This window comes from Citrus sinensis, chromosome 4 (genome assembly GCF_022201045.2).
Source record: "Citrus sinensis cultivar Valencia sweet orange chromosome 4, DVS_A1.0, whole genome shotgun sequence".
Taxonomy (NCBI): Eukaryota; Viridiplantae; Streptophyta; class Magnoliopsida; order Sapindales; family Rutaceae; genus Citrus; species Citrus sinensis.
Window position 1 is genome coordinate 20,561,954 of NC_068559.1, and position 24,870 is coordinate 20,586,823.

The 24,870-nt window shown below is 33.3% G+C and overlaps 2 protein-coding genes across 8 annotated transcripts in view; both read left to right on the top strand.

Moving 5' to 3' along the window:
* The window catches only part of LOC102626004 (protein DETOXIFICATION 21-like), a 131,066-nt gene extending 115,423 nt beyond the window's left edge, over window positions 1-15,643 (top strand). Inside the window, exon 10 of the mRNA XM_052439677.1 lies at window positions 15,267-15,643. Within this exon, the coding sequence (XP_052295637.1) occupies window positions 15,267-15,295 (29 nt within the window). The 3' untranslated portion in view covers window positions 15,296-15,643. The remainder of the gene's footprint in view (window positions 1-15,266) is intronic.
* A 708-nt stretch (window positions 15,644-16,351) lies between these two features.
* LOC102630566 (protein DETOXIFICATION 24-like) overlaps window positions 16,352-24,870 on the top strand; it is a 41,210-nt gene continuing 32,691 nt past the window's right edge. For 2 of the 7 annotated variants that reach the window (XM_052439671.1, XM_052439673.1), the window contains exon 1: window positions 16,398-16,515. Coding sequence is in view for 3 of the 7 variants with exons in the window: in XM_052439674.1 (XP_052295634.1) it covers window positions 18,188-18,723; window positions 18,999-19,085; window positions 19,209-19,265; window positions 19,359-19,597; window positions 19,983-20,101; window positions 20,252-20,338; window positions 20,543-20,623 (1,206 nt within the window). In the remaining 4 variants the exon portion in view is untranslated. Of the gene's footprint in view, window positions 16,516-16,704; window positions 16,972-18,181; window positions 18,724-18,998; window positions 19,086-19,208; window positions 19,266-19,358; window positions 19,598-19,982; window positions 20,102-20,251; window positions 20,339-20,542; window positions 20,712-24,870 lie in introns of those variants that run through there. The other 5 variants (XM_052439674.1, XM_052439663.1, XM_052439661.1 and 2 more) reach the window with 5 other exon arrangements.

The following is a 24,870-nucleotide window of genomic DNA, read 5'->3' on the forward strand; positions in this document are numbered from 1 at the left end:
AGTTCTTTTCATAAAACGTTTTCCTTTCCTCTTTTCTACCACCTCCATCAAGATTGGACTATGATCTGAGCTCCAAGAAATTAAATTCCGCCCAGCCTTTTCAAGATTGGACTATGATCTGAGTTCCAAGAAATTAAATTCCGCCCAGCCTTTTCTTGGAAGCTGTTTCCCCAATTGCTGTTGCACAAAAATCTGTCGAGCTTTTCTTCTATAATGTGAGTGCCAAACCGTCTATTGGACCAAGTAAACAGGTACCCAATACTTCCTAAATCCTTTAAATCACAATCCCTAATAGCTTCTCTAAACTCATTCACCATATTAACCCTCTTATCTCTTCCTCCTAATTTCTCATTTAAGTTCAACACCTCATTGAAATCTCTGAAACAAAGCCACGGCAGCAAAGATAAAGTAGCTAACCTTCTTAATAGCTCCCAAGTATGTCTCTTCTAATCTGATTCTAGAAGGCCATACACTCCCGTACACCTCCAATAATTGCCATTTTCGTTACAAACCATTACATCCACATGATGTTTACTAAAAGACTTTATCTCTACTGTTGTCCCTGGATTCTACAACATTGCCAACCCACCTCCCAATCCTTCACGGCTAACTGAAAAACAATTCTGAAATTTCATCTTACTTGCTTTCTCTTGCATTTACTTCGATGTCATCTTTGTTTCGCAAAGAAATAAAAGTTGAGGCCTATGCTCCTGCAAGATTTGCTGGGCTTCTCGGAACGTTCGGTCTTGCCCCAGCCCCCGAACGTTCCAGCTTATTAGCTTTATGGCTGTCGGCGGAGCTGTCTTCCAGCCTCCGCCGATATCTTAGGAGCAGCATTCTGAACCCCCTTTGAAGCATCCCCGACTTCATTTTTGAAAACTAGCTGAGTAGCTGTTGTAGTAACTTCCTGATGCTGTGATGAATGTTCAACGCCCTGCCAGCTATTTATTTTGCATTTTTTTGTTTCCGGGTTCTCCTACTCCATAACACTGCTGGGCCTTTTTAAGTTTATGATTGCTTCATTTATCCTTGCTTTATCTTCCATTTTTCGGACTTATAACTTTCATTTCTTTTTCCTGGGCTTCATTTTGTCCAAGCAATTCCCATTGTCACATTCTCAGCTTCAGTTTCCACATGGGCCGAGCCCACCATTACCTTTTGTTTGCCTCCCCATTTTTTCCCATCCCCCAAGTCATCAACTTCTTCCCTCTCAAAAGTTCCCGCGTTTGCCATTCCAGGAAACTTTGCTTTTTCTGATTTAAGGCTTGCCTCTCTCTGCTCTTTCCCTTTTCCCCTCATTTCTACTTGCCCATTCGTATCCCGAGGTACTGTATCCCCAGCATCTAGGCTGAATTGCATGCCTCATTAATGCTCAATGTCTCTAAACTTTTCAAAAAAGAAGTGTCATATTTAATTTGTAGACTTCCATCATACATTTGATGACAACACTATTTCCTCTCTCTAGGTGAAGAAAGCATCAGAACGACTCAATAAGTGGCTCTTGAAGCCTTCTGAAGAAGAATCCAACGGCAATTAAACTCAACAAGTTAAGGTCCAATATTGCTTGATGATCCTAATAATCTCAATCATGCATGTATTTTCTCTGCCAATAAACCGATTACCGTTAACACCAATAACAACTTCAGATAAAAATTCTTTCTTTTTGTCTGTTGGCAAGAAGAGCCTGATAATGAGTCTGTGCAAATGCAATCTAATATTCTGAGGTTAATTAATTCAAGAAGTTGCATCTTCATAAGAAGTACATTTAATGTTGTGTTTATTTGCTGGAGTGGGAAGGGAAGTGTGGATTCCTTCCACTCCACTATTTACTTGTTTATTTAAGAAGGGGAGTAGGAGTTCCACTCCGTGGATTCTACTCATTTTTTGAGTGTGCAGTGAGATTCCTACTCCCACTTCTTTTTTTTAGCATTTCTTTATTAAATATAATATAATTATATTTATTAAAATAAAGTAATGTCACAGTTACTTAAAAATATTAATATTAATTTTTTTAATATAATATTATTATATTTAGTGAAAAATAATAATTTATTTAATCTAAGTTAAAATTATTTTTAAATATTATTATTATATTCGTGGAGAACTAATAATATTACTTTTCATTTATTTAATTTTAATAGTATTATATTTATTTAATGTTAATAATTAATAGTAATAAATAGTTATTCTAAGAAAATATTAATTTTGTACTATATTATTAATAATAATGTTTCATGTATTGCTCTTATCAGGAATTTGTAACTTACATAATTAAAATTAAAATTAATAAAAAAATTGTGATTTAAATAATTAAGAATATTATAATAATTATCAATTTACATAAATAAAATTAATAATAAAATAAACAGTTTATTTTACAAGTATTTTTTTATTCACTTTGTAATTACAAATCAACTCTTTAAATATGAGTAAAACTGTAATTTAAAACTATTTACTCACAACCCAAGACAAAATAAATACATAATGAGATTCTAATTCATATTCCACACTCTCATTTTAGTATAAGTAAACAACAATATTGCTCCTTGGGTTTATCGTCTCAAGTTCAATCTTCAAATTTCTTGGCCAAGGCAAAGACATAGCAAATAGTAAGGGCAGGACATTTCTTGCCCATGGTTCATTGCCGTTATTTGTTTTTGGCACTTTCACTTGACCATAAAAAGGCACCTACGCTCACAGCTTAAAAACTCAAATTATTTGTATGTCACTGGTGGTTGATGCCCTAATACTTGGAGAGGATTCAATTTAAATCCTTTTGCTGAGTTATTTCCTCTAATTAAACTCTCGACATCTTCGAGCGTATGATATGGTACATAAGTGCAACCGAGCATTCTTAATAAACACTAATTACTCATTAAATTTATGGAAAAATGCCAGAGTTGAGATATTTGCCATCTCCATATGATAAGTCTATGTTGGTTCTATTTTCTTTTTTTCTTTTTTACCCTAAAATTGGATTTTCAATGCGCTGCAAGCTACATTACAGAATGATGTACTACATAACTGTCTAATGTTTTTCGCTTCGCTTTTATTATTTCGGTCCCTATAATTTTTTCTTTCTTTCTTTCGAATTACCCATTATGTCTCTTAAAGTTAAAATTTTGATATTTAAATTTACTGTAAAAAAAAAAATTATAATTTTAACAGGTAAAATCTGTCACATCTTTTGACAAACACATTAGATTAGACTATCAAAAGTATATATGATAATAATAAAAATAAGAAAAATGTGTTTTTTTTTTCTATGGTTATTTACTTGTTTTAAGACTATGGATATAATGGGTTATTGAAAAATACTTACATACATAAGTATAATTTAGTAGTCATTAGCGTTTACCATATAGTAAGCACCTGAAAATGTAGCAGGACTTTGGGATATCCTGTAAAAAGTATTTAAATTATGAATTAATCAGACAATGTCACCTAACACTGTCGCTCATCATTAGGTAATTACTGCCTCCCATTATATCATTACTTCTCCATATATATTAAGAGTGTCATAGGCATATACTAATGAAATCAAATGTACTATTTTGTAGCCTTAACATCATAGCTTGGGAGTTCATGTTAGATATGCTTTGGCCTCGTAGCCTCAATTGGGTATGAAAGATTTTGAAACATTGAGTTTCTAATGGCGTATATGCTTGGCAAACTCAAATACTGATGCTTTATTGCATACGCGCGCGCGCACACACACAAAACGTATGTATTTATGTCCAGAGTTCGGGTTTGAAATGAATTGGGGAGAGGAAATGCTAAAGCTGCAAAATTTCCATCAAAGTTGCCTTAATTGCTTCCATGTGTAGCAGAGTTTTCTATTCGATAATAGATAGGAAGACTCTCGATAATAATGTGCTTAACGTTCCATCAGAAAAATTGTTTATTTATTTACAACCGATGAAGTATCGGAATCTGTTGCAAGATCACTCTCTGTCCCCTTAGCTTTCTCAATGTTACTTAGCGGTGTCCAGCCTGTACTCTCACGTAAGTTGATAATGTATGATATATAACATATTTTTCATAATGATTATTTCGACAAGAATAGTGAAAGTATTGTCGATTTATTACAAATAAGTCACCTTATTTTTTATTATTTACAAATTAACACTTAAGAGTTGATGAAGACACATCTCCCAACAATAATAGCAAACGGAGCCTTAGGTGGCGTTTGTTTTTTAACTTAATAACTTAAAGTGACTTAACTTAATTAATTAAGTTAATTAGAGGTGTTTGTTTTTATAACTTAATGAGACTTATTAAATAATTTTGACTTAATAAAATAAGCTAATTTTTTTGGCTTTTTACTTAATGGAGAAATCTAAATTAAGTCAATTACTTACTAATGTCAAAAATATCTATGCTTTATAATTTATTTTTCATGTCTATCCCAAAACTCACCCATAGACATTTACCCCACATAAAAATATCCATGTTTTTTCTTTCTTATATTATATACGATAAAATTTGAAATTTATGGTATTTTATATATTAAAATTCTAAAATAATTATGTATTCACTTGAATATAGTTTTACTTATAAATATTAAAATATTGTGGTATTTAATATATTATTTATTTGACATTTAAATTTAATAAGGATACAAATGTAAAAGTATATATTTTCAGCTTTTTAAGTTGAAAAAAATAAATAATTTAATACTTATTTTTCGAGATTCAGACGAAAAAACAAACATATTATTCAGATTCAAATATTCAGATCTATTCAGAATTCATATTAATTCAGGTCTATTCAGATTAAAAAAATAATAATAATAAACGTCACCTTAGTCTATTGTATCATGCATATATTGAATTAATTTGCCAATGTATTTAGTAGGGGCTGCTATTGGTGCCGGTTGGCAAAGTATAGTAGAATATATTAACATTTGCTGCTATTATGTGATTGGTACCTGTAGGAGTTTTTCATGTACGTGGCCAATGTCAAAGTTAAGGTATCAATTCATCTTTGTATTTCTTACTTTTCATCTTTTTCCCTCTTGATAAAGAACTTCATAGATTTAAATTTAGCATCTTTTACGGTGGATATGTAATTTGATATTTATGGTTAATATAGCTCTTATGTTTTTTTTTTATTATTTTTTTATGGGTAAATGCTTTTTTAGTCGCGACTGTTTGAGCTAATTAAATTTTACTTATTGCCTGTTAGGTTTGTTTGAATTTTTAAGTTATATCAAAATGAAATATTATTTTATCAAACCCTTTTGAGATTACTTTAGAGAGACTTAAAAGTAATTTTGAAAAGATAGAAACTAATTTTGGTGTTTGATAATTTTTTTTAAACTACTTTTGAAAAACTTACTTTACCCCATAGCAGAGTTTGAAAAGTAGGGAAGAGTAACTTTTTAAAATTTAATTTTGAAAATGAGTTTTATATTTAATGCGATTCCATATATATCCTCACATATATAAAAATCCAAAACTATCTTTATTCAATTGCGAAGTAAAATCATTAAATTTAAAGAGATTATTATTATTATTATTATCAATTATATTGAATAACAAAATAAAAAAATAATTAATACAAAAAAATATTTATTTATTTTATTAATTATTATATATACAAAATAAATATTTATTAATTATTATATATACAAAATAAATATATATATACATGACAATAAATTTATAAAAAAAAATTATTGAACATAATATCTATTTGAGTCATTTGCATGTATTTTTATAGCAGTTTAATTGTAAGATTCATCGAACATATATGATTGGTTTAAAAACTCATAACACCTTTAAAAATAAATTTTGCCAAGTATTAAAATGATGATCTATACAACTGATTATTTTTACAGCACAACTAGCATTAATTATTTTAAAAGCTACACTTATTACTAAACTAGCCCTAAATCCAACAATTATGAAAGTAATGATAGAGAATTTTAGATAAATTTTAAAAATACAGGAATTAACTAGGTAATTAACCCAATCCAAAAAGACTAAACAAACTTTTACCCTATTTTGATCATGTTGCCTTACTTTGGAGTACATGGCACGGCTTGTTGTAGTTCATTTTTCAAAAACTAGATGAATATCTTCATTCAATTAATTTGCACATGGTATATGGATTGGAATGCTGCTTGGAGTAGTAAACCAATCATCGTGCTTGGCTATGTTCCAAGAAAACCGACTGGGACAATGAGGTAAATATTTAAATTAAATGAAGTTTCATTCTATGATACATTAATATTGTAATTAAACATGAATTGTCCAAATGATACATAAGATATATAAATTCAACAGAAAAATTATAAATCAAAATAAGTATAAAATAAAACATAAATTATGTAAATGTAATATAAGACTTATAAATGAAAGGTAAAACAAGTAAATTAATATAAGAATGGTAAATTGGTGTTCCACTAGTAAACAAAATAAAAACTTACAAATGAAACATAAAATTTGTAAATCAACATTAAGTGTAAAACAGAACATAAATTGTCTAAATAAAACATAAGATTTCTAAATAAAAGGTAAAACAAGTAAATCAACATGAAAATGATAAATTAATGTATCAATAGTAAACAAAAGAAACTTACAAATATAACATAAAACTTAAAAATTAATAATAAGTGTAAAATAAAACATAAGACTTATAAATGAAAAGTAAAATAAGTAAACTGATATAGGAATGGCAAATTGGTGTATTATTGGTAAACAAAATAAAAAATTACAAGTCTATTAGATCTAATTTTATTGATATATCGTATATGTCTAATAAGAATTCTTTTTATTTTGTTTTGCCTTGATCCACATCAAGAAAAATGATTTTACATAATTAACCTATATAGTAAACAAATACTTTATATGATAGAAAATTGAAAAAAAAGTTTATAAAGTCACGAATATAGAATTGAATTCCAATTGCTTTCGATACAATTTTTTTTTTCAATTGATAGGTGATTTTTTTTTATTTGCCTAAGTACACTAAATGAATAAATTACTGTTTTTGGAGATAAAATAAAAATAGTAGGACAACAAAAAAAAATGAACTACTGACAACAAAAAATAAATTACTGTTTTTTTTTTCAATTGACAGTTTTTTTTATTTGCTTAATTGTTCCCTTTTTTTACACACACACACACACAAAATTGAAAACATAACTGTTCGAACGTGTTAAATCTCAAAATGTTCGGCTCTAAATTGCATAAAAAAGCTAAATTTGCGAGACCTAAAATACCGTTCACGTAAACAAAACGATATTATTAATCATGCAAAATCATTTATTCATGAACAGGATCTCAGCCATGTGATACAAGCCCATTTCATCTTGTACCTATAAAATCTTAAATATATATGCATATATAAAAAATTGTGGAAGGGTTAACTGAAGGATTGACTGGCGGTATGATGAGCTGCCAAATACTATTAGACAAGGAACAAAATTCTGTGTTTCATGAAAATTAAGAAGTAGATTTTTAGAAAGATTCTAACTAGCTTATCATTTTTATCTGTAATCTCAAAACAATCATTTTTTGTGAACTCAATTGTGAATAAATAAATGAAATAAGAGAATGAACCATCAGATTTACTGATTGGAACTAATTAATGATGATTTTGGCTTAAATGCAAACCGAATGCCTTTGCCCATTATCAACTTGCAGAAAACATACTCATTGAAGTTCAAGAGAATAAAGAACACGAGAAACTGAACAATACAAATATATACGAATAAAGGATTAAAGTAAATGGAGAAAAGTTGTTACAGTTACAATACAAATCGAAGTCGTAATCCAATTATTTATGACAAGAGATCATCCAAGTCCAGCATCAAGCCGAATGAACCGCGCACATCCCCTATTGGTTCTTGAAGTAAGTCTTCCAGAAAAGAATAGTCTTCCTCAGTTAACTCAGGTAGTCCATCACTGTCTTCGTGTTGCACCAATGATTCAGGCACCGCCATGGGCACTTCAACGATACTCTCCGAATGACAATGATAATTCTCTCCAGTTTCTCTACCCTGAAGCATGTTGTTCCCGGAGTCATATTGTTGGTTACATATCATCTGATCAAAATGACTCATCATCATCTCCATGGATGGCTCGTAAACACTGCTTGCAAGCCCCATTCCACCAGCTAAGCTCTGCTCACTCATCATGTCAGAACTGCTGCAGCTTACTTCTTGATAATCCATATAGTTCTGGTGTTGATTCTGTTGGTGGGTCAACAGCCTATCCATCTCAATATCTGCTACTTGTTCGGATTGATTGCTGTTGTCTTGAAAACCCTTCAGCTTTCTTTTCTTTGCAGAACCGTAATTCATAATATCATGGCCAGTTGGTTGATTCTTTCGGAGCCTGCAAAGCACATAATTGGTAGCTTGATTCTTGGGCATATGTAGAGTGTACTCGTGCATGATCCAAGCCCCGTGATCCTCACAACCTTGTTTCTCGTAACGAAACCTCTTCTTGGAGCCGATTTTGATTTTGGATTGGCCGATTACTATATCTTTACCAGCATCCTCCCCTTGCCAAGTACCGCCAGAAGATCCCACTTTGCGGTCGATTCTGGAACCCTTGGAAGACTTTTTCTTCAACTGGGTGAAGAAATAAAGATCCTCATCAGCATTTAAAAAGGGTCCTCCATGAGAATCCCAAATCTCAGAGGGTTTTTCCTCGTAAAGATTACAATCCATGATGAAATACTCAGCAAGAGGGATGAATATTCCCGAAACTTTCTTCTTGAGATAATGTTCGATGAGTTCTTCATCGGATGGTCTGAACTGGAAGCCATGGGGAAGAAAGGGTCTATGTTCTTGCATTTTGTTTGAGGAGAAGAGGGTTAATTGAATGGTGGGTTGGTTGATTGATGATTGATGGAGGAAAGTTTTTCGGCGAATTATTGAAAACAAAGAACACGGAAGCCGAGAGAGAAGCAAAGATAGGGTTAGAGAATTAGAGCAGAAGTGGTAAGAAGCGGGGTTGTTAAAGCTTCCTTATAACATATGGAGGAGTGAAGTGACGTAGCTTGGATTACAAGTAACAATTTCCTAGAGGAGTGAAGTGACCTAGCTTGGATTACAAGTAACAATTTCCTAAGGCAACTCCGAGAAACGCGGGTGAATTTGCGAGTTGGGTAAAAAGTCCTTACATTTAATAACCTTCCTAAATCGGACAAATCCAAGAAGTCGTTGAGCTTGAGGCTGACGCCAAGTCGGTCTTTAGAAAAAAAAAATCTCTTTTTTTTAATATTTCGTGATTATTATTATTATTATTATTATTCTGAAAAAATAATGAAAACTCAGAAGTCCCCTATGAAATCATAAAATGCACAAATGTTAAAATGCGGTTCTTCCTTTGCTATTTGCTAAACCCTAACCCTAACCCTAACCCCCAGTTTGTTTCCACTCGAGATTAGATATTTGGTGTTGTAAGAAGTTCTGTGAGTGGCATTAGCTAATCATGCAACTATGGGATTTTAATTCCCCCGTGTAGTGCTGAAATTTCGGTCTTGTGCACCTCTCCAACTAATCACCACGTCTGTATTGTAAATAGGCGGTTACGAATAATCCAGCCAAAGTAATAGGAATTAGACCTAAGACGATTCCAAATAGAAAGAATCATATTTTTTTTAACTCTTTTTTCCATTGCTACTGTGAAATAAAATTACTAGATTTCAGATAAGATTTCAAATAATAATGGATTGGTGTTAATTAAAAACTATTTATATATCAAGATTATTTAAAGCTAATTTGAAAATATTCGTAACCTAATTTTTGTTTTTTTAAAAGGAAAAAAAAAAGGTCAAACTTTTTAAGTATTATTTGGAATTTTTTATTTATATAATGTGAGTAATAAATAATTTTAAATGTTGTAAAATTTATCCATAATATTTAAGACATATAGTATTACTCTTTAAAACATTAAATGATTATTTACAAATGAGATATAAAAGAGATTTCTGATGTTGATAATTGAAAGAAATGATCCTGAAACCAAATTCGTTCAACAAATATATATCTTTCTATGATACCAACTATATAATTTGCAATGTTACAGAGATTATGGCAGCAACAGTTCAAATAAACAACCTCTACAGCTGATGTTTTTATTTCACAATTCAAAATATGCAAATTTGATCATCTACTTATCTATCTATGCAACAGATTGTATGCGGGTAAATCTTGTACACAAGAAACATCTTTGAGTTTAAGCTCGCGCTCTAATTGTGCTCTTGTAGACTTCAATACATCCTGAAAAAAAATAAAAAATCATATAACAACAATTAAGCCTAAATCATGGTTCATGTAAATATATATATATATATATATATATATAAAGCGGAGGATGCTAAGTTAAGTTTACGCTAAATTCCATATATGAAGCCCGTTTTGCAAGCCATTGAGCATCCATCATTTGAAAGGCTACACAATAAAGGTTGTCGAATGCCATTTCATCTTTCTCAAGCAGTTCTAGAAAGCGGATACCAGCTGAAGAAGATGGCTTTCCTGCACGTAAAATTGAACAATATGAAGACACCAAGTGGAAACGCAGAATGTAGCACAAAGTTAAGCGTGTTTAATAAAATATGGCTGGACAGATGTTGGATGAGCAAGTTGATTTCTTAAGGGGACGCTTGGAACCAAGGCTCCTCATGGTTGACTGGGGTGGCTTTGCCGTTTCCCAGCTTTTCAGGATCGAGGAGTGAACCGCAACGATTACAATAAATGTTACTTAGTCAGAACTTTAATTACCTGATTGAAGATCCAACATCTGTATTAACATAAAAGAAATGTTGATGCCAGCAACAGCAAAGGGATACTCCCATTCTGCTCTTGTGCCGTCTTGTTTGTGTAACAATCTCTGAAAAGAGTCCTGTTGAATAAGACCAAATTACTAACGATCAAATTTAATTTCCTTGTAAGGGCAACCACCACCAAAGTCCTCACTTTCCTCTTGGTTAATGTAAATAACAATAGAAAAGTTCAGAAACCAAAAATGGGAACAAGTACAACCCCATACAATTAATAGGCTTCTACAAGTATTGAACATTAGCAGAATATTAGGTATGATTCCAAAATAAAAAAATAAGCATTCACAAAGTTTAACAGAATCTTAGAAATTAAAACATGACTACAACTTTTGCTGTAACCCTATTGGTGGCAATGCTTTACCGAACTTTTAAAGCTGATACAAGAAGATGGGGAGAAAGGACAAGGAAAAGAAAAATTCTTTACCAGATCAAAATATTTGAGTGTAGCTACCAAATATAAATATCTTCTCATAGCTAGCAAAGTGAAGGCAAAAGTATATTTACCAGAATTTGCTGGCAGCCAAACCAATGAACCTTCTTTAATGACACAAGGGTTAACACCAATCAATATAATTTGAATTTCAATCAGGATATCTGAACTTTCGCCACTCAAAAATGTCTACTGCTATTTTTTTTAGTGTTTCGAAAAAATTTTCATGCAGTCATATTCCCCAATCACATAATCTGAGAACTGTAATGGCTGACCAAGAGCTTCAGAAAAAGAATGTTTCTTTTCCATTGCAGTTCAGTTTTTTTAATGAGTTTCAATGCTTTCCAGTCACTCTCTAGCTTCTATAAGAAGATGTGTTATAATGCATGGTGTCATCTGTTCACAAGGAATATAATTCTCTAAATCTATAAATAGTTGCTTCAGTCTTCTCTTGTTCTGATATCTGAATTTGAAAGTGCAGTTGGGCATGGCTAGTGCATTAGAGACTCTCTGTGGGCAAGCTTTTGGGGTGAAACAATACCACATGCTAGTAATATATCTTCAAAGACCGTGGATAGTCTTAACCATTTGTGCTATCCTTCTCTTACCTCTGTTCTTCTTCACTACACCAATTTTGGTGGCTTTGGGCCAAGAAGAAAATATTGCTGAAGTGGCGGGAACTATTTCTCTCATTCTAATCCCTGTGTTGTTCGCCTTCATCGTATCCTTTACCTGCCAAATGTACCTACAAGCCCAGAGCAGAAACATGATTATCTCCTACTTGGCGGCATGTTCATTTTTGCTTCATCTCTTTCTTTCGTGGCTTTTTACCATGAAATTGAATTTTGGACTCCCTGGAGCATTGGGATCAACAATTCTGGCATACTGGATTCCAAACTTGGGTCAACTTCTGTTTGTTATATGTGGAGGGTGCCCTCAAACATGGAAGGGTTTCTCATTTGCCGCTTTCAAGAATCTCTGGCCTGTAGTAAAACTTTCCTTGTCGTCCGGTGCCATGCTATGGTGAGGTTCTTGTCTAATTGTGGCCTTGCATGAATTTAGGCAGTAAAAGATTGTGCATTTTATAAATTCTAATTGGCTTAACTGGGAATCGGCAGATAAGAGTCTAGGGCTTACATCTGAATCTATATCATTTCATATGTGTTTGTTACTATTATTAGTTTCGAGTGGGATCTTTCCTCATTTTGTTTTTGGCCATGTTTCAGCCTTTCTTGGTTCTTCCCTTTTGTTAAGATCATTGATTGCTTCAGTTTGTGTTACTGAGTGGCAATATCATATATTCTTTCTTTAATTGGGTTGTGGGGGCAGGGAAATGGTGAATTTTATATTATGATATGAATCCCTGATAAAAAGTACTTGTTTGTGGTCTACAGACAACAATGATGTTAATATAACATCGCTGAGGAACAATGATGTTAATCTAGTATTTGCTGATTAACTGCCATATTTATGCTTTCCTGTAACTCAACTATGTGGGGATTTTAACTCAGCATTATGTTATACTTGACAGTCTCGAGCTCTGGTACAACACAGTCTTGGTTCTTTTAACAGGAAACATGAAAAATGCTGAGGTTGCCATTGATGCTCTTGCGATATGGTACCGAATTCATAGGCTCCTTCCCATTATCATCATTTTGGATTTTGTTTTCCTCTTCTTTTATATGGGGCCAGTTATCTATTTGGTTTAAATTATTCTTATTTGCAGCATCAACATCAATGGGCTAGAAATGATGATCTCGCTTGGTTTCTTGGTTGCAGTAGGGTATAATCCTCTTCTTTTTCTTCTATTTTTTTTTTTTTATATCTTTATTCTGTTCTTTTAAACAAACTTACTAGATTTAAAGAATGAAAATCTGATTATGAAACTCAGTTAACTACAATCCCGACTGCCTTATCCATTTGCAGGGAAAAAAAAACTTATTTTTTGCCTTCAGCCTTGACCAATAATTTCAGCCATATCTTGCGTGAACTTCGGATAGAAGTCAATCTAATTATATTTCTGTATTCTAACAAAAACTGCTCGATCTCCTGGAAACATTTCTGTGCATAATGCATGATCCTCAAAGCGATGTGTTGTAGAAAATGGAATTATCTATTCCCTTAACAATGTTTCACGTTAATATTGAATATTACTTCTCTATTACCCTTTTCTTTGGAAGGTTGATATATGTGCTGAATAAACTCAGTTTAGTTGGAAAAATGTTCAGTGTTAGGGTGTCAAATGAGCTTGGCCGAGGAAGCGCAAATGCTACGAAATTTGCTATTAAGGTGGCAGTTTCCACATCCTTTTTGATTGGATGTGCACTCTTTATCATTTTCCTCTTACTCAGAGGACGCGTAGCATACATTTTCTCCGACAATTAAGATGTGATTGACACAGTTGCAGATCTATCACCACTACTCTCTTTCTCTATACTTTTGAACAGTGTGCAGCCAGTGCTCTCCGGTAATGCTTCCCTTTCTTGTCAGTGTCTTTCTATATTCTCCAAGTCACCAATTGAATGGGAGGGTCCAAGATAAAAAGGAAAATATGTTGTTAAATTCGTAACCAAAAATCATGCCTGAACAGGAGTTGCTGTCGGGGCTGGATGGCAGAGTATCGTAGCATATGTTAACATCGCTTGCTACTACCTGATTGGGATTCCTATCGGAGTCGTGCTTGGTTATTTAACCCATTTGGAAGTCAAAGTGAGTTTTCTTTTTCCCATTCTGCAGTATCTTTGCGTTTTTACTTAGACTTGGCAGTATTTGTATTGTTACTGTTGTCTCCAAATAAATATAACTCAGTTCGGTTCCATTTTAATTTGGCTCAAATCATCATATCCTAATTCTCTGGTCCTGAAAGTACGAATATAATGAACAACCGGTCTCCTCATTGTATAATGCAGATACCTTGCAGCTTGGTTTGTCATCATTGTTTGGGAGGGATACTGTTTGGGATAAATGCGTCGAAGGGACCAGGAATGACGAGCAGATATCTGATGGCGGAGTTCTGCGAACCGGTGTGTTCCGTTAAAGCCTGGCGCTTGGAAGAACAGGAGCAGAAATATCCTGCTCGTCCACGATGTTGTCGTCCGCGAGGCCAATTTCCTATAAGAGGCATAAGGCCATTCCGGCTAGAGATCGAGAGGCGAGGAGACCCGGTCGACGGCAGTTGGCAAGACGTGCTCTCCAGCACGAGAATCTAGGCACAACAGCCACACTTTTCCCAGAACCGCGACGTAACACGCAAGATCTCACAGAACCATGACAGCCACACTTTCCCCAGAACCGTGGCGCAACACGCAAGGTCTCACAGAGCCATGGCAGCCACGCTTTCCCCTGAACCGTGGCGTAACACGCAAGGTCTCACAGAGCCATGGCAGCCACGCTTTCCCCTGAACCGTGGCGTAACACGCTAGATCCCATGTTTTGCCCATAACGCAGCAGTTGGAGTCCGATACCGTCTCAAAAAGAGCGGAAGACTGAGATTCAGGGGAAGCCTATAAAAAGGTAGCCAACGAAGGTAAAAGGGTTGGCATTCTGGAGATTAGAAGAGGAAAAACCTAAAAAAAGAGAAAACCACAAAAAACGCCATAAGACCTGTGGCAAGCTTTTCCCGAACCTTCATATCTGACTTGAGCGTCGGAGGGTTTGCGCCGGGAAAACAACCGGCGTACTCTGACTTATCTGTGTACGCAGGGACCTCTGGAGAAGAAGCCTGGCGAGGAGACCTCCTGGTCGCGACGAAGTTGATCGAGCAGAGATCCTGATCGTAGAACGAGGAGAACCGGAATCTCGCATCAACAATCATGTTATTGATTAGGAGTGCCGCAGCAGTTTTTTGTAAAGGAGTTGCTTTTCATGAGTGCACACACATCATTCTTTTCTTCAAAATTCTTAGGCACAGAATACAAATTGTTCCACAATTAAGTAGTTTAATTTCTTTTTGTACTGGCTCTATTTTGTCCTCTCTCCTTTTGCAGGGTGTTTGGACCAGATAAGTGGTTCATTCCCAAATCACCGGAACAATCGCCTAACGAACAAGCAGATGTCGCAGCTTGACATCAAACTTCTTCAATTTCCAAAATCTTTTTTGCTTGGTGTAAAGCTTTTGCCAATTAATTGCTTACAGTTTTGTTTTTGCTTTCAAGAGTACAATCAAGCATTCAATCTGCCTCATGGGACTTGATGTTCAAGTACATTGCTCATGTAGATGGAGAATCAAAAAGTGGAATTTCTTTTTTTTGTCCTGTTTTTGGTGTTTCAACATCACCATTGTGAGATTCATTCGTATTGGCTTAATTGTAGCATTGGACATGATAAATTTCGGATTTGTTCATTAGATAGCTGTAGAAAATGAGCATGTGCTCACTTAATACAGTGTTCATACTCATGCATTAGTTTTGTAAACAGTGTGTACAATAGTTTATATCCTAGCGTGATTAGTAAAGATTAATTGCTTGTGTCATGAAATTACTGGATTAGCAATAATGTCTGCAACATTTCAAATAAAAAAAAAAAAGTTTGCAAGGTGCTTACAAAACAACTTCTCTTCTGTGTCTCCATTTGTTGGATGAAATGATGTTTAACTCATACTTTGAAACAACATCATCCAGGTCTGCTATGCCAAAGGTATTTTACATACCTTCACAAGACAACCAATCAAATTGGTTCAAAAATTTTGGAAGAATCAATTTGGTGGACCAACCGCGAGATGAAGACTGGTACCGATTAAGTAGAAAGAATGATTGGTTATATAAACCAAAAAGAACGAAAAAGAGCATGAAGACAAGCTGCATAGGTCATTGATGACTTAAATGATCTTCAATTATATAAGCAATCGTACAGGACAGTTTTTTCTCCCTATTTCAGCATATGTCCAGTGATGATTTGTCACGTAACATAATATTAAATTTAATTATGCCAATTTTTTCTGCTCAAATAATCGTTACCTGAAAAAGTAGATTGGCAACAATAAGGACAAAGCCAACATGATTATTGTGGTAAAGTGTTGACCATCACTCAAATCTTATCGCAGGTTCATTCACTTAAAATAAAAAAACAATCAAGCTTTGAATTACAAAATAATAAAGATATTCTTAACGGACGGACATTAGCCACCCACAATCTATATATATATATATAGTGAAAACAAAGTTCAATTTGTGTTTTGAGTTTAACACTCGCGATCATAAATATTATTATTATTACTTTGTGCTTGTGCGCAGAATCCATGAACAACGCTGCAGTGTAAATTAGGCAGCTAACAAGGCCAAAAAAGAGTAAGTTCAATTTCCTTGCTCCACTACTATCTCTTGTTTTCATTTCTCTTTTGCTTTGTGATTTGTGCCCAATCCTGGAATTTGTAAATTTCATCTCAGAACACACTGCATGTTGTTCCTGATTGAGGGTACCTTTTTCGCTCTTCGCAAAGGGGGATGTTAAGTTGTTTTGGACTCTCTTTATTACAGCAAAAGCTGGAGGCTAAAGCGCTGGGTTTCTGAAACACCCAATTTTTGATGGAATCAATTTAATTTTACAGAGAGAATGAGGTGTTGGCTTTAAAAGAGTAACCAAATGTTCAATAATGCTTTTCAGCTTTTGGTATTGATAGGTACACCTGCTCATTATGGTGTTTGGTTTCATCTACCAGTCAAACTCAAACATATTACAACAACTAACGGACAAGTACACTTCGAAATAAATACACTACCACCACCAGATGCGCATACATCGATGTATTATTCCAATCACCATATGCATCACTATCTTTACATTTTAGAATTTTTTTTTTTGTTTTCTTTTGGGGCGGGGGTGTTGAGGATAAATATTGAATAATACCACTTGGACAGAAAAGCAAGATGACAGAAATGATAAACTGGAGGGTATTTTTTACTTACGTTAACTATTTGGTTACAAGTGAGAAATTGAGTTCCAACTTTATTGCCCTGTTTCATAATGACAAAAATAAAAATCACATGATTCTCATTTCGCTTTCTATCACTTTGCTTTCCTGTCAAGATGCCATTTCTTGAAAACAATCGTGGCTCAATTTGGGAGAGTGTGAATCGTACAATCTAATTTGAGCGCGTTCACGGTCCCAAGTGGATGGCATAATCACACATTTATATGCCATCAACCATGAGTTTTTTACAGTTCCTTAATTTGCATGCACCAGCTTTCTTTCATTAACATGAGACAAAACCTTGTGGGGGCATTACTACAGTATTTTACACATAGTGTACCCCACAGTTGAAATACCGTCACCAATGCAGCTTAGAGATAGTGTCCAAATTGTAAAGGACAATGTCTTTAAAATTTCGACTCTTACAACAGGTCATATGCTAAAAAATGTGGTTAATTTTTGTGCCACAGTATCCCCTCTGTTTAGATAAGACTGTCTATATATTTTATAGATAGTGAAATTAAAAGGGCTTTCACATTCATTACAGTTAGCATGTTAAAATCTTGGAAGCTGAAGCTGAAGGCAATTACATAAGTTAGCATTTGTTTGTTAAAACACTTCAGAATAACAATGGACAACGGATTGGAAGAGCGAGAGAGGCTTCTGGGATTCGAGGAACAGGAGAGGAATGATCTGAAACAGAGGATTTGGAAGGAAATGAAGCTGCCTCATTTGCACTCGTTCAAAGCATCTTTTTGCTCTTTGTTAACGGAATACTGGTAAGCATCGTCAATTTGAATCATATACATGTTTGTGTGTGCGTACGTTTGTGAATGTGTAGATCACTGGATTGAAGAAAGACAGTAACCTGAATGATTTTCTCTGATCATGCACTAAACTGCACTCTGCTTTATGTGATGCCTTTTACAAATGTCTTTATATATATATATATATATATATCTTTTTAAAGATCTAGTGACGAGCTGTTGTTTGCCTCTAAATGTTCTATGGTTCGTTTCATTTACTTGTTCATTCATTTGAAGCTGGGAATGTCAAGTGCAACAGAGACATTATGTGGACAAGCATTTGGAGCAGGGCATTATCATATGATGGGAATTTACTTGCAACGATCGTGGCTAGTTGATTGTGTAACTGCTACAATAATGCTCCCCGTCTTCATCTTTGGAACACCGATCATGAATCTGCTTGGCCAGCAAAAGGATATAGCAGAAACAGGGGGGGTGATTTCTCTGTGGTTGATTCCCTTTGTTTATAACTTCGTCTTCTCCTTGACAATCCAAATGTTCTTACAAGCACAGCTCAAGAACATGATTATCGGGTGGCTATCTACTGCTTCTTTCCTGCTTCACGTGCTTATGTCCTGGATCTTTGTGAGTGAACTTGACTTAGGTATTGCTGGTGCAATGGGCTCATTAAACATTTCTGCGTGGCTAAATATCATTGGATTGTTTGTTTACATCTTCTGTGGTTGGTCCCCTGATACTTGGAAAGGTTTCACCAACGCTGCCTTTACTGACATTCTTCCTGTAATAAAGCTGTCGATATCCTCCGGGGTCATGATTTGGTAAATATTGAATGTTCTTCCTCGGAAATTATAACCTGCATGTCATGATGCATCTCCTGGGTGCTAATTAATTTAACTTGTAAAATCCTACGATAGTACATGAGCTCTGCAGTTCAAACCCCGCTCGTTTTTATGCTATGCTTTAAAAAATAAACAAATAAATAAATAAATATTGGAACGCTCTCTAAATCTGTCTCATAAGATTCCGTTTTGACACTTTTTTTTCCTTTTTGGTTTCATAATCAATTATCTTACTTAATTTTGAATTGTGATAGCTTGGAGCTCTGGTACAATTCCATTCTAGTCTTATTGGCTGGGTACATGAAAAATGCAACCGTTGCCATATCTGCTTTCTCTATTTGGTAAGGTCTTAGCTATTATTAAAACCTTATTTCACATTTATTACTTCCAGTTCCAGTTGATTTTCCTAAATAATCTTTTTAAGAATTTGGCTTTAAAGCTAATTAATTACATTGTTGTTGCAGCCTCAATGTCAGTGCATTTCAATTAATGATCTTCCTTGGCTTCCTTGGTGCCTCATGGTATAGATATACATTGCTTCAACAAATACCCTCTCTGGCTCCTTATACTTGAAATTCACAAGCTCTAATGTTGTAATATCATTTGTTGATCAGCGTGCGAGTGTCGAATGAACTCGGGAGAGGAAATGCGAAAGCCACAAAATTTTCCATTAAAGTCATACTCACTATTTCAGCCTGTCTTGGAGTGATCTGTTGGATTTTATGTTTAATCTTTGGCCGTCAGATTTCATACCTGTTTACAACTAGTGAGGAAATTGCGGAAGAAGTATCGAAACTATCTGTTCTGCTTTCTTTCTCCCTTTTGCTTAACAGCGTTCAGCCAGTACTCTCAGGCAAGTGTTATTTCTTCGAAAACTTGGAAAAAAAAATAATAATGCTATGATTACTAAGTGTGCGTTTGATATTAAGGTGTTACAGCTTAAAAGCTACATCCGTTGTGGAAAAAAAATGTATCTATGAAATAAAAGTTAGTAATACGTAATAAATATAAATTTTAAATAATAATTTTGATAAAATTATTAAAGATATAATAGATTTTCCATCACACAAGTGAAAAATTGTATCAGCATAATTTTTAAATTACAGCAGTTAGTGTTTACCAAACACTTTAGTGCTGTACCTTTTAAGTTACAATTGCCTAACCTCAATTTCAAACGCACCCTAAGTATGGATACTTTGTTGGGATACTCATTGATGCGTCGCAAATCAATTTTTCAGGGGTAGCTGTAGGTGCTGGAATGCAAAGCACGGTTGCATTTGTTAACTTGGGAAGCTATTACTTTGTTGGAGTTCCTACAGGAGTTTTGCTTGCATATGTGGCCAATCTCGGAGTTACGGTAAGAAATATAGTTTATGTTTAATTAATAATAACGATCAAATGTACTCTGGTTAATTGAATACAATTTTAATTAAATAGATATGGTGTTTTGTAAAAATTGTACCATTGACTCTCTCACGAGTTGATTGATGTTGGTTTAATTTGACAGGGTTTATGGATTGGATTGTTGGGTGGAATTGTTATTCAAACCATTATTCTTTCCTTCATCATATGGAGGACCGATTGGGATGATCAGGTAAATTAGGATTGATTGCAGGGCACGTGTTGCGATTACTCCAAATTTTTATGAGATTAATTATTGAGTGGTTTTCTTTAGAACACACTCTTTGAAAGGTTTTTTTGGTCCACAATGGGTGTTTATTTAGGTTATAAAAATTTAAAAAATAAATAAAGATCAAAAGTTGGCTAAAATTTATAGATATTGCTCTCATTCTTGCAGGTGAACAAGGCATCCCAACGTCTCAACAAATGGTTGCTGAAACCATCTGAAAAATCTGATCGAAGCTCTCTAAATATGTAGAGTTGTGTAATTCATTACTTGCACAAGAATATTTGTCGGTTGGGCCTATCAGTAGAATAATAATAAATCTGAATGAGTTGAATCCAAAGTTATTCTTTTTTTTTTTTTTTTTTGAGAAGGAATCCAAAGTTATTCAATTGAATGTAAAATGGATTTTCCATCTTCTTTTGTCACCCCTGGAAAATCCATCTTAAAATCGCTTCTTTAATTATATATTCCACTTAATGTCAATTTTTTAAAATAAATATTCTTTTTATTTTTTTAATCTATGTGTTCCTGTAATTTTCTCACTTTTAAAACTATTTTTAGTCTTTAATATCTTTACTCTTCTCTTTGAATTTTCTCTATCTGCAAATTCAAAAAAACTAACTTCTCAAATATTAAAAATAAAAATAATGAAAATGAGAAAAAAAGAGAGAGAAAGGAAAATAGATTAAAATTGAAATTTGTACGAACTATTTATAGTTATTATAGAGATAAGACTAGAAAAGGGAATGAGAAGCAAAGCTTTTAACAAGTACCAAATTTTACTGAATTGATACTTTGTTCTTGATATGGATGAATCACAAGAGCCGAGACGATCTAGAAAGCTCTTGATCATAATCAATTTTGTAACCCTACTTCAGTATGGTGCATGCACCTGCTGGAATCAAATTCCTTGCAATTGATAGTTCCAACTTCGTAAGACGAAATTCGGTAATTTTACATATAGGTTCGTCCCGATTTGCATAAAATATAGATTTTAAAAAGTTTTTATCTAAATTTAAAAAGAAAATAAAAAAATGTATTTGAGCCAGGTTAAATCCGGGGACATGTGAGTTATGGGCCCACCGCATTTATGCTATGTTGCTATGATTTTATTGTTAAAAGTGGGGATAACAATTTTTTCCGATGAAATCTTGTGGGATCCCATCTCATTTGAGACGGGATTAAGATATATTTTTATCTCACAAAAAAATATAGGAATGGAAGTGAGATATTTTTTTATCCCACTTACATATACGGGACGGGATTGAGATTGACAAATCCCGTCCCATCTCGTTTTCATTGTAGACTAAGGATGAGAATTTTTCTAATTGAGATAAAATCTCTCAGAATCCCATCTCTTTTTGGACGGGATCGTGATATATTTTTGTCCCAAAAAAAACATAAGAACGAGAATGAGACATTTTTTTTTATCTCATTTGCATATATGGGATAGGATTGAGATTGGTAAATTCCATCCCATCTCGTCCCATTGCCAGCCCTAGTTAAAAGACTCTTAGTTTTATTTAAATAAATGAATGTGCTTTTAGAAATTTCGATAGGCAACCTAAATTGCTTTATTGTTAAAAGACTCTCAGTTGCATGTTCCCTTCTACGATATCTAATACTCAAAGTCTTAATTATATATATAATTAGTATTATTAGTTGTAGGTATCTTATATGATCCGTTGATATCTACATATGTACTATTTATTGTATTAATGCAAACTCTTTATTATTTAATTAATTCAATCACGAAGGGTAAATATGTCATTTCACTTGATTTATACTCTTAAAACATTTTGAACTCCATGGTTGACATCGAGACCAAAAGTAAAATAGAAAAATAATTAATAAAGATGACGCCGTTATAACGGAAAAGATATATAAACATATTTTGAAAATTAGTGGAAGATATTTTTCTACTTAATAACTATCACCAACCAACATCGTGGCGTCATGCTACGTTTCCCTTGAGTGCTTGCGTCTTGTATATGCTTGGACTCGGAATTTATGCTCGTGGGCTCATGTGTCCGCGTGTGGCCGAACAAATACGAGACAAACAAAGACTCAATGCACTCGAAATCGTAATCAATGCTTCTGCAATTTTTGCCATTCATCTGAGAGTAAGTGTTGACTGGCTTTCTTAGTTATGCACTTATGCTCCTGCATATATGCCAATGGCCATTCAGTGACTCAGAGTTTCCACTTCCACTTTCTTTCTTCTTTTATATATATTTATTTTTAAACACGGTAAAATTTTATTGATATATTTAAAATTAGAATCCTAATAAAACTCACTTAGATTAATACTATTAAAACACAGCTCAAAATTATACCCTCATTAATAAAATAAAAATACTTTTCCTCATAATCTAATTGACAATTAGTACACAAAAGAGCATTTTTACCTGGGGTCCAATGTGAAAAATGTTAAATAAAAAGAAAAAAAGAAAGAAAAGTACAAATCATGAACACACACGTCGAGTGACGTGCCAACCGTCCAAAATTTACCAAACCAGAAAAGAAAATAGGGTGTAGAATGAATCACGTGATTGATCTTGTCTCGTTCACATTTGTCCGAAAGTAATTATAGTGACATCTTTCCTTGGCGACAGAAATCCATGGACGTGATCTCGACAAACCCATTTCTCAAAATAACAATTGAGATCTATTAGAATAGGGAGAGTAACATCTTAGTCCATCTTATAACTCATTTTCACATTTTAATCTTTAATAGATTTTAATACCTCATTTTATCTATGATGTTCAAACAATGACAGAATAAATAAGCTGTTGATGGGTAAAAGTTATATTTTAACAATTAAGTTAGTTAATTTTCATTTGTGGAAGTTTCAAACAATCGTTTTATTTATGAAATGATCATACTTATCATGAAATAATTATAAAGTGGTAAAATCAATTCACATGAAATTTACTTTTTGCCTTTTGATCATGTTATGAAATAACCTCAATAAGTATATATGCCTTTGAGAGTTTTACTGGTATCAGTAGAGCTGAGTTGATATTGTTGGTGGTGTGGTAAGGATATGGTTTTGGAGGATTTGGATTTTTAGGGTATTCCATGGGTCTTACTTTTTTCAAATCTCCAGTGGAAGATATTCAGCATGTGGTTGCGAGCTTCAATTCTCATACTGTTGACAATCTTGTCCAATTTGATGAGAATTTCAGTTTTGATGGGAATTCAATGTTGATGCTTATTTCTTGTTTGAGCCTGAGGATACTGGAAGGCTTGATCTTAGTCCCGATTTTGGTATTGCTAGCCCGCATGCCTCTGCTTTAAAGAAAGGCTTCACATTTGACACTGCTGGCATGTATAATAAGCGGCACTCTAGGTATTAGCTCATCTTCTTATAGTTTCTTTGTTAGATTTTACCTTAGTTTGCTCTCTTTAGTTAATTCTTTGTTATTTAATTGCTTTTGCTATTTATTTTGTTTTTGTTAGTAGTGTTTGTTCTTTGACTTAGTGGTTTTGGTCACATCACACTTGAAATGTATTTTCTTTTATTTTATTTAATCTATAGATAAGGGGTCCCGCCTAACTTGGTTTCAATTTTTTTTTTCTAAAAAGTTTGTCTTTTTTTCTTATGCATATGCATGAAAATGAATTATGAAAGACTACATCGCGATATGATAAAAGAGCAACATATAATTGATAAAACTATTGTGACATGATTGATTAAAGAAATAAAAAGTAGATGTTTGTTTACTCTCTATATTTTGAGAAAAGTACTCATTTAATCTCTATATTTTAAGAAATAATTTAAGATAACTTTATTAATAATTATATTACAATCTTACCCTTACTTTTCTTTTTGTTTAAAAATAAAATCATAACAACAATATTCTTGAAAACATTAATGAAAAGAAAAAATGTGAATTTGTCAAATCAACCTTAAAAGTAAAATAAAAATGAGTTATTATTATTTTAGAATTAATTTGGTAATTAAATTAATTTTATACAAAAAAATTATTAGTAAGATTGTTGTAAGGGTATTAAACATTACTTTAAATTACTTGGTATAAATATTAATTAGCAAGATTGTTACAAAAGTATGAAAAATATCAATTGTTTTATACTGATATTTATTTCTTAATTTACTAATAAGTAATTATTAGTTAATTTACTAATAATTTTTTTATAGACTAAAAAATTAATGTAAAATATATTGTTGCAAGAGTATGTAAAATATATTGATTCAAGAGTATTATTGTAATCACATAAAAAAGACTAAACAGCGAAACAAATAAAGTAATCTTGCTTTGCCATTTCTCTTTGTCGTTATTGTCATAAATATTGTGACAAAAACAAGCACCATGTATAGTACAATATGCCCCAGAAGCATGTATAATTTAATTAATTAATTACAGAGCAGGGTGGCCAGTGGAAAGTGAACGGATGGATAAATTCCCAAACGATTGATTTTGACGCATGAATGAATTGATTATATTATGTTACAGATTCTGTAACATGCGCACCC